The 14650-nt window shown below is 38.6% G+C and overlaps 1 protein-coding gene across 1 annotated transcript in view; it reads left to right on the top strand.

Annotated features, from left to right (window-relative positions):
* The window catches only part of LOC117472257 (CD82 antigen-like), a 29197-nt gene extending 22967 nt beyond the window's left edge, over window positions 1-6230 (top strand). Inside the window, exons 6-9 of the mRNA XM_034117433.1 lie at window positions 3415-3513; window positions 4228-4401; window positions 4511-4594; window positions 5065-6230. Of these exons, the coding sequence (XP_033973324.1) occupies window positions 3415-3513; window positions 4228-4401; window positions 4511-4594; window positions 5065-5142 (435 nt within the window). The 3' untranslated portion in view covers window positions 5143-6230. The remainder of the gene's footprint in view (window positions 1-3414; window positions 3514-4227; window positions 4402-4510; window positions 4595-5064) is intronic.
* Window positions 6231-14650: the final 8420 nt, after the last annotated feature.

The raw sequence follows: 14650 nt of genomic DNA, 5'->3' as shown, positions 1-14650 counted from the left end.
TCGGTTAAGATTTGTCAACCACAGACCTTATTTTGGGCATATAGCTACAACCTCAAACAAAAAAGTTAAAAAGAGGCGTGCGAACAGGAAGTGGTAAAATGCCAAATAATTTCTAGTTATCTAGTTTTTTAGGACTCATTCCTGCACCACTCCGACAGCTTCATGGGAGTTTCCCCCTTGTTTTCATTTGTTAGTTGAGGTGATTCCGACTAGTGGAATGAGAAGGGTTGCAGCACACTTTCACAATCAGAAACGGGTTTATTGCCAGGTAGGTTCACACATACGAGGAATTTGACTTGATGTCATGGTGCATACATAAAATATAAAACAAAAAATCTTTAAGGACACTGTAATCAAATATAGTTAAATGGCAATAAAATAAAGCAGTAATTTGCAGTGAATTATAGAATATAGAGTATGAAATAAGAATATGTGCAGTAAGCAGTATTTGAGCATTGTGTGCATTAATGTAATGCATATAGAGTCTATGATGTGGCTGAGGTAAAGTGTCAGTGGGGGGGGCCGGGCCTTGTTTAAGAGGCCGGTAGCGGAGGGGAAGAAACTGTTCAGGTGGCGAGAGGTTTTGGTCCTGATGGAGCGCAGCCTCCTGCCAGAGGGGAGGGGGGTGAACAGTTTGTGTCCAGGGTGGGAGGGGTCGGCCACTATCTTCCCTGCCCGCCTCAGGGACCTGGAGGCATGCAGGTCATGGAGGGATGGCCGATTGCAGCCGATCACCTTCTCTGCAGAGCGGAGATAACACACCTTCATCTTCTTATTATGTGTCCACACCCACGATGTGTCATAACAAGCAGAACTATGTGTGTCACTTAAAAACAACACATGCTGTGATTAGAAATGTATTGTACGCCTCCCACAAATATTCAGCTGTAACTGAGAGTGACATGTGGTCATGGGACACCAGACAACTTGAATTGAAACTGATGCCTTCGTGTTACGTCGCCCTCTGGTGTTTTAATCTGAGAAATTGTACAGATGAGCAGAAAAGGGATTAATGTAACTTTTGAATTTAAATGCGTTTTACGTGTATTGGCCTCATTATTTTTGCTTTTGTGACTTAATACCATAATCATTTCTAAGTAAAACCTTTTATATGTTTGCTGATGAGTTCTCGATCCCATTTGACCCAGTTGGATGATGTCCAAAGAAGAAGCAGTTCATAACATGTTTATCTGCAGAGATTATTATTTCTTGTCTGCTTGTTTCCATCACAAGGCCAAACAACATTTATCTGCCTCTTAAAGAGTTCTGTTGGCTTCAGTTTGGCACGTACTGCAACTGACACGGCGGGCCTGGTCCATGAAATAATGTTTAACCTGTGGTCCTTTGTAAATAGTTGTTGTTAGTACATTCATTGTATAGAGCAGCACTGTAATAGCAAGAGGATTTTGTGCACACTTTTTCTCTGCTCACTACTTCAGACTTCGATGTTTAAATGGACAGTAATGAACTCTAACGCAAAACATCTGTGTTTCCCTGAGACAAGACTTTATGCTGGGCTCATATCATACAAATTACCATAATTACCAGTTTCAACTCATAAGTACCGTTTATGTCAACATCCAGGTTGTAATTACAATCGTGAAACTCAGATCTATCTAATAGCTTTAACAAGTGCTTAAAATGTAAAATAATGTTTTTGTAACATCACATCAAATAAAAATCTTAATTTTAAGCTCTTCCAGTGACGAATATCCTCATCATATGGCAGCTGTGCTGTGTACATTTTAATTTAATTCTTCATTCATTCTCGTAGTTTTTTTACTCCCAATTGTGATTGAGAAGGCTCTATGAACGTTTTTTTGCGAATATGATTCAAACTGTTCGACTTACGCCAGCTGGGCAGGGACTTTATAGTTTCTGACCCACACATATGGAAACCTAAAATAATGATGTGCAAATTTATGATTCGAAAGCTGCAAGAAAATCTCAGAAGCTTGCTGATACAAATTTCCCGAGGCATAAATCATCTGACTCCAATAAAAATGCTACAAAAAGGAGGAATTTGGTTCTTGGGAGTGCAGGCAGATCTCTGTTTATTGTATCTGAACGTTTGTTGGAAGCGTTTTTCTGCCAAAAAGAATCCCAGGCAAAACCTCCACTTGCTGAAAAAGAGTATATCTGCTTTTTCAGCATGTGTTCGCTGGAGACCTTGAGTGTCTCAACATTCTTGGATTAGAGATTTAATCAACAATTACTCTCAGATTTTCTGTGTCTGGTGTGCAGCAATTTGGATAATGTGATACATTTAAAGGTGCTGCTGTATTTGGCTTCTGATTGAAATGTTTCTGTATATCCTAAAGATTCAGATTTCACAGATCTGGATGTCAAATTCTTTACCACAAGAATTCACAGCTTATGTTTGAGTTAACAAATCAAGACATGCAAATAAAATCGGATTGTTGAGAAACACAAGTCAAACAAGAATCTGATCTATAAGCCATTTTAGTATTGTTAAACACCCAGAAAATTCCCTCTTTGTTAAGTAATGCTGCTGTTTTTGTTAAAATTACTTAAACCTAAAAGACAGTAACTAAGAACTATTGATTATTTTTTTATTTTTGAGAATTAGACAAGAAAGTTGATAGCACTCATGTTTATACGTTAAATGTGAAGCTACAGCCAGTGCTGGTTATGCTAAGCTAAGCTAGCTAGCTGCAAGATGTAGCTTCATATTTAACAGGAAGACATGAAAGTGATATCTTAATGTCTAACTCTGAGTGGGAGATCGATACCACTTATGTTTTCTACAGTAAATATAAAAGCTTGGCTCTTTAAAATAAGTTGTTTTACACACAGATTAAACAAACAAGATATAACATGTTAGCTTCTGAGCTTTAAAGGTGCTTGAAAGCAGGTTTTGTTACCTTTGGAGACAGCCATGTTAGCTGTTTGGCTATGTACTGTAAACTAGCTTGCCGCAAGATGTAGCTCCATATTTAACAGAAAGACATGAGAGTTGAATCTATCTTATGTCTTGCTCTCAGTATGTTTACAGTGGGAACAATGTATTTATTTACTTTAACTCAACATTTATTTATATTTTAATCAAACATTTTGCAAGTCTTCACCCCTCTTGTATGCAATAATATGCATTTTATAGTGACTTTGGATTTACCAGGGAACTCCAGAAGTTTCACTTTTTTCTTAAGATCTTTTTTCAGAACATTCATGACCTGCAGCTACAGGATAAATTGTTTGATTTTATTCTATCATAAAACAAGCATCACTATTGAACAGTCCAAATAACTAGGGGGGAAAAACAAGACAGAAATATATAATGAAACAAACTATAAACGGTGAATAGCAAAAGTATTTTGCTTCAGATCAAGCAAGCTCAAGCTGATTTTTGCCTCTTCACACGTTTATTTTATGAACATAATTGTTTCGTTTCAGTTAAATGAAGAGATGTCAAAGGTCGTGGCCGAGGTGCTGAAGAACTACCCTGGCAACAACTCGACCACGGAGCAGGCCTGGGACTTCATCCAGAGGAATGTGAGTTGGAAAAACTGATCCAGGCTTCGATTCAAGATGCTCTTTTTGTCCTATAATCCTATCTCTTTTTGTCAAAAGGATTTTATATCATGACAGATTAATACAAACTAAAGTACAGAAAGAAGTGTTCCTGTTATTCAAAGATATATCTGGATACACAGGCCTCAACTTACAATAGATTTATGGATGAAAATTAATAATAATTAAAAAAAAAAAAGAATATCAAAATGTTCTCTTAAGTGCCACACACATACTGTAGCAAAAATATTAAAATCAACAGACTAATGAAAATGTATTGGAGACTCAAAAAGAAAAACACACAAAAGGGAAAAAACGCATTTGAACAGCAAAACCCATTAACTCATCTTTTACTACTGACCACAAAACTGCAGAATTCAGGTGACCTCTGAATAAGGCCACTTAAAGGATAAGTTCATTTAAAAAAAAAAAAATCTTATCATTGAAACATTTTCCTTAATTTAATTGATCAATTAAAAAACTATAAACCTTCAAGTCATTAAGGGGCTGTAATACCGGTAATAATTGACTTGTGGCTAGTATGTTGGCTGAATTGTCTTGTATGACACAGAAGGTGTGCAAAAACCTAATTTCTAAATAAAGTAACTAAAGCTGAGTAGAAATGGCATTAAAGGTATGATCAAAACAACATATATATGAGCATTCTAGTTGACTAGTGTATTTCTGTGTGTATAGATGGAGTGCTGTGGCTGGAGCAGCCGTCTGGACTGGAGCGGGAACATGGTGATCGTCAACAGCTCCCAACTGCTGTTTCCCTGCTCCTGCCAGAACATCTCGGCCTCCACCGGGAACTTCTCCGACAGCAGCTTCTGTGAGGCTCAGACGCCCGACTGGCCCGTATACGACACGGTAAACACTGTTTTTCTATTTCTAAAGGTTACATTAGTTTCCTGTTTACTGTTACATGATTGTGTTCTTCATGTATTCATTCTTCGGTCTTCTGATTACTCACCTTCAGGGTTGTGCTGCCAGCGTGGAGAGCTGGCTGCTCACCAACCTCGGGGTCGTTCTGGGTATCTGCCTTGGAGTGGCTCTGATTGAGGTACATTGTCATGGTCTTTCTATAAAGTTACACTAGGGGCACAAAGTCTTTAGGCTGATCTCAGTACAACTCTGGCGGATAAAACAATCAACCAAGACAAAACGGAACAACCACACAGTGATGTGATTGCAGATATGTTCTTTTTTTTCATGAATTAAAAAACAACGCTGTCTATTAAGTACTTTAATGTAGTGGCCACATAGTAAAAGCCCCCATACATCATGTCACAGTACAAACTGTGACAAACAGCATATTCATAGTGAGGCTACGGCTTACTTTCAATCAAAAAGAGCCGTTACAAACAAGTACGTGTTTTAAAGATAAACATTATTTATATTTTATGTTTTAGAGATAGAGAAAGTTTCGTAGACATACAATATTTAAAGATGTGCACTCTTAAAATAAACATGTTTCATAGATAAAACATGTAAGGTTTTAATTAAGTATTGATCTATGTTTTTGTTTGCCAGCTGGTGGGGATGATCTTGTCCATCGGCCTGTGCAGGAACATCCACACAGAAGACTACACCAAAGTGCCAAAGTACTGAAGCAGCTGACTGGAGGACAGAAAGAGGGAACCTTAAAATAATGCATTTTGTTCACCATCTTGTATTTGGTGAAACATTTGTCCAAATGTAAAATAATTTGTTTGTTTTATACCTTGTTAGATTATTCTTCTCGTGAGCAACTTCCACCTTATTTTATTTCTGTGACTTCGTTTTTTTTGTGTGCACTTTAGAGAGAGATGCTGAAAATTATTACATTTATACAAGACTACATTTTATTAGGAACCTGTTGGTTCCGATTAAAGCGTCTCTGTAAATTATCGCTTCTTGATTTTAGTTTTCCCCAAAAATCTGAAGAGAAATCACGTTTTATCGTCTGTAGCGTAAGAAGCTAAGCTAACGTTAGCAACTGATTTGAACAACTGGAAAAATCCTCTGTGTGAGGCATGTTTTTTTAGTTTTTTATACACCAGCGTTCTGAGTTATTGTGAAATGTTTTTAGTCATTTGTACATAATTTTAGTCATTCTTTGTGTGAATTTGACTCAAAAGTCTTCTTTTCTATTTCTTTTCTTAAATTTTGTCCTGGAAATAATAGAAATAATGTGGTACTAAAGAGGAATTTATGATACTTGTTTTGTGAAAGTATCGCTCAGAGTTTACAATTGTCTTCGACAAGCAAAAACAAGATTTTCCTTTTTTAAGATAGCTTTAAGTTTATATTTGACCTAAAATAGATCCAGTTTAAGGAGTGAAATGTTTCTTTGTAACTATTTTTGAAATATAGGAACTTAAATGTGGAAAGAGGATACAATTATTTAGGCAGAAGAAATATTTTTTGCGAAGATCCTTCTTGGAAATTTGTTTATACAGAAAGATCTTTTGAAATTCCTTTATGTAAACTTTTTCATTCTCATCCAAGATGTTGTGGTGTTTTGTAATGTACAAATCCAGTTCCTGGTTTCTTTTTATGTACAGTCAGTATGAAAAACAACCCATTAACCTTTATAATAGTTTCTTAGACGGAAAGGGTACGTATGTTTGTAACTAGATGGACTTTTGGTAGCTTGATAAGCAAGTGTGTACTCACAACATTCATCCTTTCATTTGACCAATAAACTGATTACAGTGGCTCGTTTGTCTTCAATCCACTTTCTGAGGTCGTAAAGCTGCAATCATCAAAATTGTATCATTTACGAATGAAATGACTGTATAGTGTAAAATGAATTGTGTGTAGCCTTTAAAGGTCCCATGTCATGCTTTTCCGGTTATTACCCGTCCCATTGTGTGTTGTGAAGGTTTTTCTGCATGTAAACGGTCTGCAAAGTCAGAAACCCTCAAAGTACACCCTGTAGCGAGTAAAACTCTAACACAGAAAAGACCTGTCTATGCTGCCCCAGAACGCCTCGTTGGAGATTTTTCTTTTTCAATTTTTTTCTTCCGGGAACCAAGTGACGTAACGACGTCCAAATGGACCAATCCGCGGAGCTCCTCACACACACACACACACACTCATACCCCTTTCACACCAACGCAACTCCGGTTCAAGCTCCGTGCTAGAGCTTTTCAGGTTCAGAACCGGTACTTCGGTTTAGCTCCGGCTCTTTTCACACCGCTCAGAGCCCGACTGGTGCTGCCGCTGCTGCGTCATGACGTCACAGTTTACGTCGCTGATTTTCTCCCCAACGGAGCTCACCTCACAACAACAACGGGCCGGGGACTGCGTTGCTTTTAATCATACGAAGCCAGATTAAATTAAATAACGACTTCTCCAACCTTATACTTTTCTCCAGAGTGCCGTGGTTCATTGTTTATTAATGTGTTTCAGCGGCATTTAGCGACCGCTGCAGTGCTGCTGCTCTTCCACGAGTGTATTCTCCCGTTAGCTCCGGGTTAGCTCACACGGCTCTAAAGTATTCACTGTCTGACTGTCACACAAGCAGCTGATACATATCCCCAGTTCCCCTTAAGTGAATGTGTGTCAGTCTGAATTGACGCTGTTTGGCATCACAACGCTGTTATGAAAGTTTCTCTGGTATAACATGGGTGATGTTAGCATAGCAACCGAAGCTAAACTGACTACTTGCTAAGCAGTTTTCTACAGGCACTTTTTACCGACGTATTTTTCATTATGATTCTACTTGTGATAGTCGGGCATGACAACCTGTGCAGCCCATGCATTGATTCCATCCGATAGCTGCTATAATAACAAACAAAACGTCTGCCTGCTCTCCACAATGATCAATAACAGCGAACGGATGGTCAAAGTAAGGTACAAATAAACAGAATCACACGAAGCCTGGTTAGTGTTGCCAGACTTTATAAAGTGTGTTTTTTTTTAACAAGTGTGTGGTTGCGTTCTAGTCACTTTGCTCAGCACTACTGCTTGTTACAACTTTTATTTGCCGTACTCGCCTTAACTGTTAGCTCAGGTTAATCTCGCCCCCCTCCGACGTAAGCGTGACGTATGCGGTTCTTGCTTCTAGACGGACAACTTTTTGGTGCTCGAAACGAACCGGATTCCGGAGCTTAGAGGCTGCTCCGCTGTGGTGTGAACAGGAAAACCCGGTGCTTTTCAAGCACCAGCACCGAACCGGCCCCGAAACACCGTTGGTGTGAATGGGGTATCTGTCAGCCTTATTTTTCTTTGCAGCAGCTCCGCGGATTTCTCAGCCTGGACTCAGCCTGAGACAGTGGGACACGGCGAGACCCGGCCCGAGCTCGGCCGGAGCACACACCCGCAGACCCCACGCAGCAACCAGGAAATGACACCAGTAACCCAGCTCACACTGTCCGCTCCTCACAGCAGCGAGCCCCGCAACGTCCCGCCAACACGGCACCCAGACCCCACGCAGCATTCTCATCTGTTTGTCATTACTGGTGTAATTTTCTGGTTGCTAACGCCATTGTAACACATAATCACTGATGTTCCGCTGTAACGGTGGTGATCTCATCAGAGCACACTGGGCTCACAGGGAGAGGGGAGGGCAGGAGCTCCAACAAGCCGTTTAGGACAGAGAGTGAATACACATACTATACAGAGATGCTGTATGAGAAACCAATGTGAGTTTGAAAAATTGCACAATGTAAATCTATTCTAGTATACCTCAACAATGGAATTATGATCAGTAGAAATGGCCATGACATGGGACCTTTAATGCTTTGATCTATAGACCATAGAAATAACCTGTAGTAGTTTTGATAATGGCTGTAGTTCACCTTTAGTAGCCTGCCTGAAATCTACCAATCTTGGCAAAAGGCATAATTGCGTGATAACTTGACCCCAAATTCGATATATTTTAGTTTTTGCGGTATTAGTGTTTTTATTTCAAATTTATATGAATATTTTATGAACAATTAATTTGTTTCAAATAGCTTTTGTGTCATGTGACTCCTTAGACACAACTCTTTATTAGATTGTAATGCTTTTTTTGTTATATATTTGGACTTTATGAAATTTCAGCTTTTTTCAATTTGTAAATCTTGTTTTTTCTTGAATAGCTTCTGTGTCATGTGACCACCTACATTACAATAATAGGCCATACCTCTTTTTATTTGGATTTTGTTCCACCTTTTCTATTAATAAACAAACAATCCACATGAATAAGTGAACAAAGACTTTGTGCAGTTCCTGTGCAAACCACCAGAGGGTAATGTCACTTTGCATAAAATCTACACCAAATGCAGCATAAGAGAGAAAGAAATGAGAGACAAAAGAATAACAGCTCTGAGAGTGAGGAAGTCCTCGGAAATGTTGTTCATTTAGAGATGCATATGCCTACTAATAGTCATGGTCAGTTTCTTGCTTAGACAAGTTATGCAAAAGGAAGATGCTGCAGAAAGTATGATTGACATGTTTTAAACGCACAATGTAGTTATTTTAAATGAATACAGGACATATATGCTCCAAACTTTTTTCAATAAAGCTTATTTTTATAAAGTCGGAAATAGATTGTTTAAGTACAAGGAGAGCTTAATTATTCTATGTATAAAAAACACATTTTTATATATTTGGTTATAGATTTCATTCTGATTTCTGACATAATTCAAAACGCATTATAAACAGACAATTCCGCCTTGTTACAGATTATTAATAAAATGTGTATTATTCATAGGAGAGAAATGTTTCCCTCATGTTTTATTTTATTTTGAAAAAAAAACTTTTAAAAAACAGTATTAGTACTTCCCAAAAAACAGAAACAAACATTTAAAAAATTGTCCAAAAACAAAGTGAAGCCACACACACACACACACACACACACACACACACACAACCTGTGCAAACAACTAAAGTTATGAAAGTAATACAGCAGTCAAAAGTGCCTTGGCCTACCTCAGGAATATACTGTCATCAGATCATGTGCACCAGCTTGTGTCCATAGTAGCCTGTAATGAGATAATAGATACTAGTAAAGCCACTGTACCTGAGGGTGTTGACAGCATATTGATGGATGGTTGATTGGTTGTTCCAGATGTGTTCTCTTCCCTGGAACATGTGACATGCTCAGGAAGTGACTAAATAAAGTTACACACACAATCACGCCAGACGTCCTTCAACGCAGACGGTAGAAACAACAGCTGACAGGAAACAGGCAAGACACACACGGTCCAGACCAGTGAGATCACCATCAGCCATGTTAAGCATAATGTGATTTCACCTCACAATGAGGGCCGTTGAATGCACAGAGAGGAAATCATTAGTGGTGTGGATGTGAGTCTGTGTGGGGTCATTTTGATGAATCTCTGCTGGTGGTTCACCAACACTCAGGAAAAGTTCGGAGAGATATGTGGTTTTCACAGCAATAAAACACTTGATGATCTTATAGAATATGATGTAATTGTAAAAAACCTTATAGAAAAGTACCTCTTGGCAGTCAGCATTTTCCTAGTGGGCAATATATTCCTGGAACACAATAGAGTGGTGCAGGAATGTGTCCCAAAACCAGGAAATGAGTTAGCATTTACAACTTCCAATTCCTTGTCCTCTCTCTTCTTCTTTTTTTAAGACAACTGAAATAGGGTCTGTGGTTATCACAAGTAGAAGAGATTTTCACTTTTTTGTTTGACAGCATAAAATACTCCACTTGTGATTTTCCGAAGCCTCTATGTATCATAAAAACGTTGGTTGCTAACAAGTGGCTCAATAACACTACTAAACGCTTTAGCTTAGCGGTGTTGACGCGCAGCAATGCAACCAGGATATAGTTTGTTTATAGCCTAGCGTTAGCTCTTTACTTCTGGAGATTCCATTTACGCTACAGCTATTATAAAAGTGATGTTAATATGTGGAGATTATCCTGGTGAACAAAAGGGTTGAGTATCATAAATGTGTGTTTGCCACTTATTTTCAGCAATATTCCAAAATCCAAAGGAAATCCCTTAGATTTTTGTCGAGCGAGCCATTGCGAAGCTATAATTTCCTGGTGAAATTACAAAAATATGTCATAACTGCACCGCTAGATCTAAGGATCACATCTCTTAACTCTGTAAACAGACAGTTGTTACTGGACAATTAAATACACTGCCATAAACTAGTAGGGGTTATATCATTATTTTTTTAATCGTCTGTGCCTGTTAGCTTGTATCTGTGCTATCAATGTTTTTTTTCCGTCTGTTGCATGTTTATGGGTTTGTATTCAGGTGTATTTCATTTGAAATGTGTGCTTTAATATGTACTGTAATTGGGCTTGTATAATTTAGCTTAATGCCATCTACCTGCCAGACTTCAGCTGAAAATAAGCCTACATTTCTAAATCTGGCACATTTACATGATGGTCTCAAGTACCCATGTTAATTAATGTGCTTTTGTCTCTTTTTAGATAAATAAATAAAACAAATATAATAAATTGCGGTGAATGGAACTACACATGTACACAGCAGTAAATCAAGTAATTAAATAAAGCATAACCTTCAACATCTAAAGCAGTACAATGAAACAAACACAGCAGAAATATTAACCCAAAGACATCATATATAATAGTAAAACACGTTTTACATCACTAGGGATACTTTTCATACTCTAACTACATTTAGCTGACAACCCTTATATACTTTTGCATAGGTGAGGTTTTGAATACACGTCATGTTTCTGACCACCCAGCTAGAATAATTCAATTGAAGCAAAATCAGGAAATAGCTCTGTAAAAACGTATGCTTTAGTTTTAGAAATGGGTAAAAAGTTTTTGTTTTCCTCATGATAAATACTTTGAATTGATGTTTCGAACAGGAGAGGATTTGATTTAGGTTGAAGCTTTATGGACTCATGGCAACAAAAATGTTTTGGAAAACCCTTTCATATTGGCGGCTGCTACCGCTACATGTAGGTTGTTTTTTGATGGATTGGCCCTTGAAGTGCTACATGAATCATATTTTCGTGTCCTTCGGGCTTTAAGCTCGACACTCTGCTGCTCCTGGTGCCATGTCCATGAGGGTGATGTAGCATGGAGGACCTCACCTGGAGTTATTGACATAGCTGTAAAAGGTCCAAAGGGTCTCCAAGGTGTCTTTCCCTGCAGCAGAGTGTTTGTTATTCTGTATGTGCTGAGTCTTCCTCCTCCTCCTCCTCCTCCTCCTCCTCCTCCTCCTCCTCCAGCATCAGAACCAGAGGATTCATCCGCATGACAGGGAAGGTTTGGGCTTCTGTTTGCCTACAACATCTTTAATGACACCCTTAATATCTGGAGTGAAATGATGCAATGAGCTAATTTTGTCATTAAGGTGGTTGCTAATGTGTTTTTCCATCTCGTTAACCTAATTAAGAAGTCAAGCTTCACTTCCCTCCCTCGGCTGACAGTGAAACATCAACACTGACAGTGAGGGGAAAAAGAGTTCAGCGTTCCATCGCAGGGTTTCGATGGTGTTTTCCTCCAAATATCCTTTTATGTTTGTGTCTGATCATTTTATTGGGTTTTTCTGTTGCATCACTAGAGTGGGCACTGAGTGGGTGAGAAACACAAAATATGTACTGTAAACACTTTCATGTTATAAGCTTAACACAAATCTAAATGTTATTAATAATAAAATATGCTTCCCCATTAATGTAACACCAAAAACTGACCTACAGTAAGAGCATTGGACCGGTGTTATCAGTGGTAATCAGCTTTGGTAGAATGTAACCAAGTACATCTACTCAAACACTGTACTCCAGTAGAACATGTGAGGAACTTGCACTTAATTTGAATATATTCACATTATTACAATTTACTTTTACATTTTGTAGCCAAATGTTGAAATGTGTACTAAATTTCACAGCATTTTTACTAGCTACTTTGCAGAGCTATCACTACAAAATATAATCCAACCAATACATTATTATAGATGTTACTACCCAGCAGTTTATAAAGTAATTACAATGAGCTCAAATTATAATCAAGTAATCTAATTATTTAAAATAAGTATTGTTACTTCTTATACTTTGATGGTGGGGATTTCATGCCGTTAATTTACTTTAAAATGGGGGACTTTTCCTTTTATCAGAGTACTTTTTACACTGTAGTATTGCTACTTTTAATAAAGTAAAACATCTGAGTACTTTATACACCTTATCCTAGTTGATATAGGTTGAAAGGAGCCTGTTGCACTTTAAATGAATGGTCAAATCATCACTTTCACATAGTAAAACCCCTGTGTCCTTGCTGAAACCAATAATAAACACGTTAACTTGTTTTAAGTAACATTACTTCAAAGTATGTGTATTTGCTTAAAAGTGGCAATTTATAACATGTACTACTGTAAGGGGCTGAGGGGCGGGGTAAGGCATCTACCTGCCAGGTGGCTCCGCCCACTCCCAATGAACAGTGTTGGGAGCAGGTGTGGAGAAACACACACCTGGAGCTGATCTCCACAACAAGAGAGAACAAGTTTATTCGGTGATCCCGAACTGGTAAAGTGGCCTTTTTTTGTGCTCAAATTATTTAAAGTGGACCTATCATGCTATATTTGAATAATATAGTGTAGGACCATACCTATATAAGGCATATTTATATATATTTTTTTCAAAATACCAAACAGATCATGCATTTTAGCCATGCCTCATTTCGCTCAATTTGAAAAATGTTAGCTCTGTTTTTGCAAGGGCTGATTCTGTGAGAACAGCACCATCTACAGGCCTGGCATATGCACTACAGCGTCTCCAGCGCTTTCGAACGGCAATGGCCGTGGCTGTCTCCTCCTGATTGGTGGAGTTGGCCCAATAGCCATAGCGCCACTGTCCTGACATCAGGACAGTGTTCAAATCTGGATCAGTTTTTATTAGATCCGTTGCAGCCCCTTTTTTTAGAGATTTGGGTATGGAGGAAAATAGAGAGGGTTGTGTTTTCTGACACTTGGTGAGTTCCCTGGAACACCGGGGACACATATTCATGTATAAAAGACGTACAAAAGTGCATTTTGCATGATAGGTCCCCTTTAAGTTTAGATAAAAAAACAAAAAACTTGTCTGAGACCTTGACTATCTGTTTGATTGATGCATTACCACTGTTTCCTTTTTTCAGTCCAATCCTGTAACAATGATTTTTTCTAACTTATTGCACAAGTTAACGGCTTTAGAATTATGACACCATCTGGCTTTAGTTTGGTTTCCTTATAGGACTGGCTTTTTTGATGTCTGTTTAGGGTCCCGATCTCCCTTTCACAATAAAAGCCCCACACATATAGACTGCATTTCAATCTTCCAGAGAACAATTTGCTACCACGAGGTAACTAAATACCTTGCAACTGAATGTGCAAGCAGTTTGCCCTTTTTGCCCCGTCTGAAAACCATGTGTAGATAACGACCAAAAGGGGCACCAGAGGGAAAATTGCACTAACATTTATGAGGTGGACACTTTCCTAATGAAAGATAATGATGCTCTCTAAGACCATTTTTTGTAAATTAGCAACAATTTGCGAGTGTGTTGGAAAGTCAGTTTGAGTGAATACGCGGAAAATATCTCAAAGAAGTTTTTCCTGTTGGGCTGAGATCAAAAGTTGCTGTAGAAACAGACTCACTAAATAAATCATGATGTATGAAGCATATGCTACTGAAGAGAAAATCCCTCTAGAGGGAACTTTGGGATTATAGTCTTTGCAGACCATTTACATGCACATAAACCTTTAAAACACACTACAGGAAAGGCAACCCGCAAAAAGCATAATAGGGCCTCTTAAATGAAAAGTCAATCATCCTCTCATCAACATTAGCCTCTCAAGTTTAAGAAAAGTTTTTCTACTGTAAAAGACTTCAAATTGCATAGAACATTTTTGTCCCACAACATCAAACTGACACTTTCCAGCACTCTCTCAATCACAGCAGAGACACACATCTCCCCCCTGCTCGCGCCTCAGCGGGCGACCTTTCTCTGTTGAAAGTCCTTGATGCCTGCAGCTCCTCCTGAGGCCTGTCAGAGTTCATACATCAGACACCTCCGGCGGGATCGCTGTGCCCATCACATGTGACAGGGGAACACGCTGAGGTAATGGACAGCGACAGAGCAAGACTCAAACTCACAACTCACTGCTCCACGTCTAACTCCCTTCTTCAGAGGACAGCCACACACAGCCAGAATCTCAAT

Source organism: Trematomus bernacchii, unplaced genomic scaffold (genome assembly GCF_902827165.1).
Source record: "Trematomus bernacchii unplaced genomic scaffold, fTreBer1.1, whole genome shotgun sequence".
NCBI classification, from domain to species: Eukaryota; Metazoa; Chordata; class Actinopteri; order Perciformes; family Nototheniidae; genus Trematomus; species Trematomus bernacchii.
This window is presented reverse-complemented; position numbering and strand designations above follow the sequence as displayed.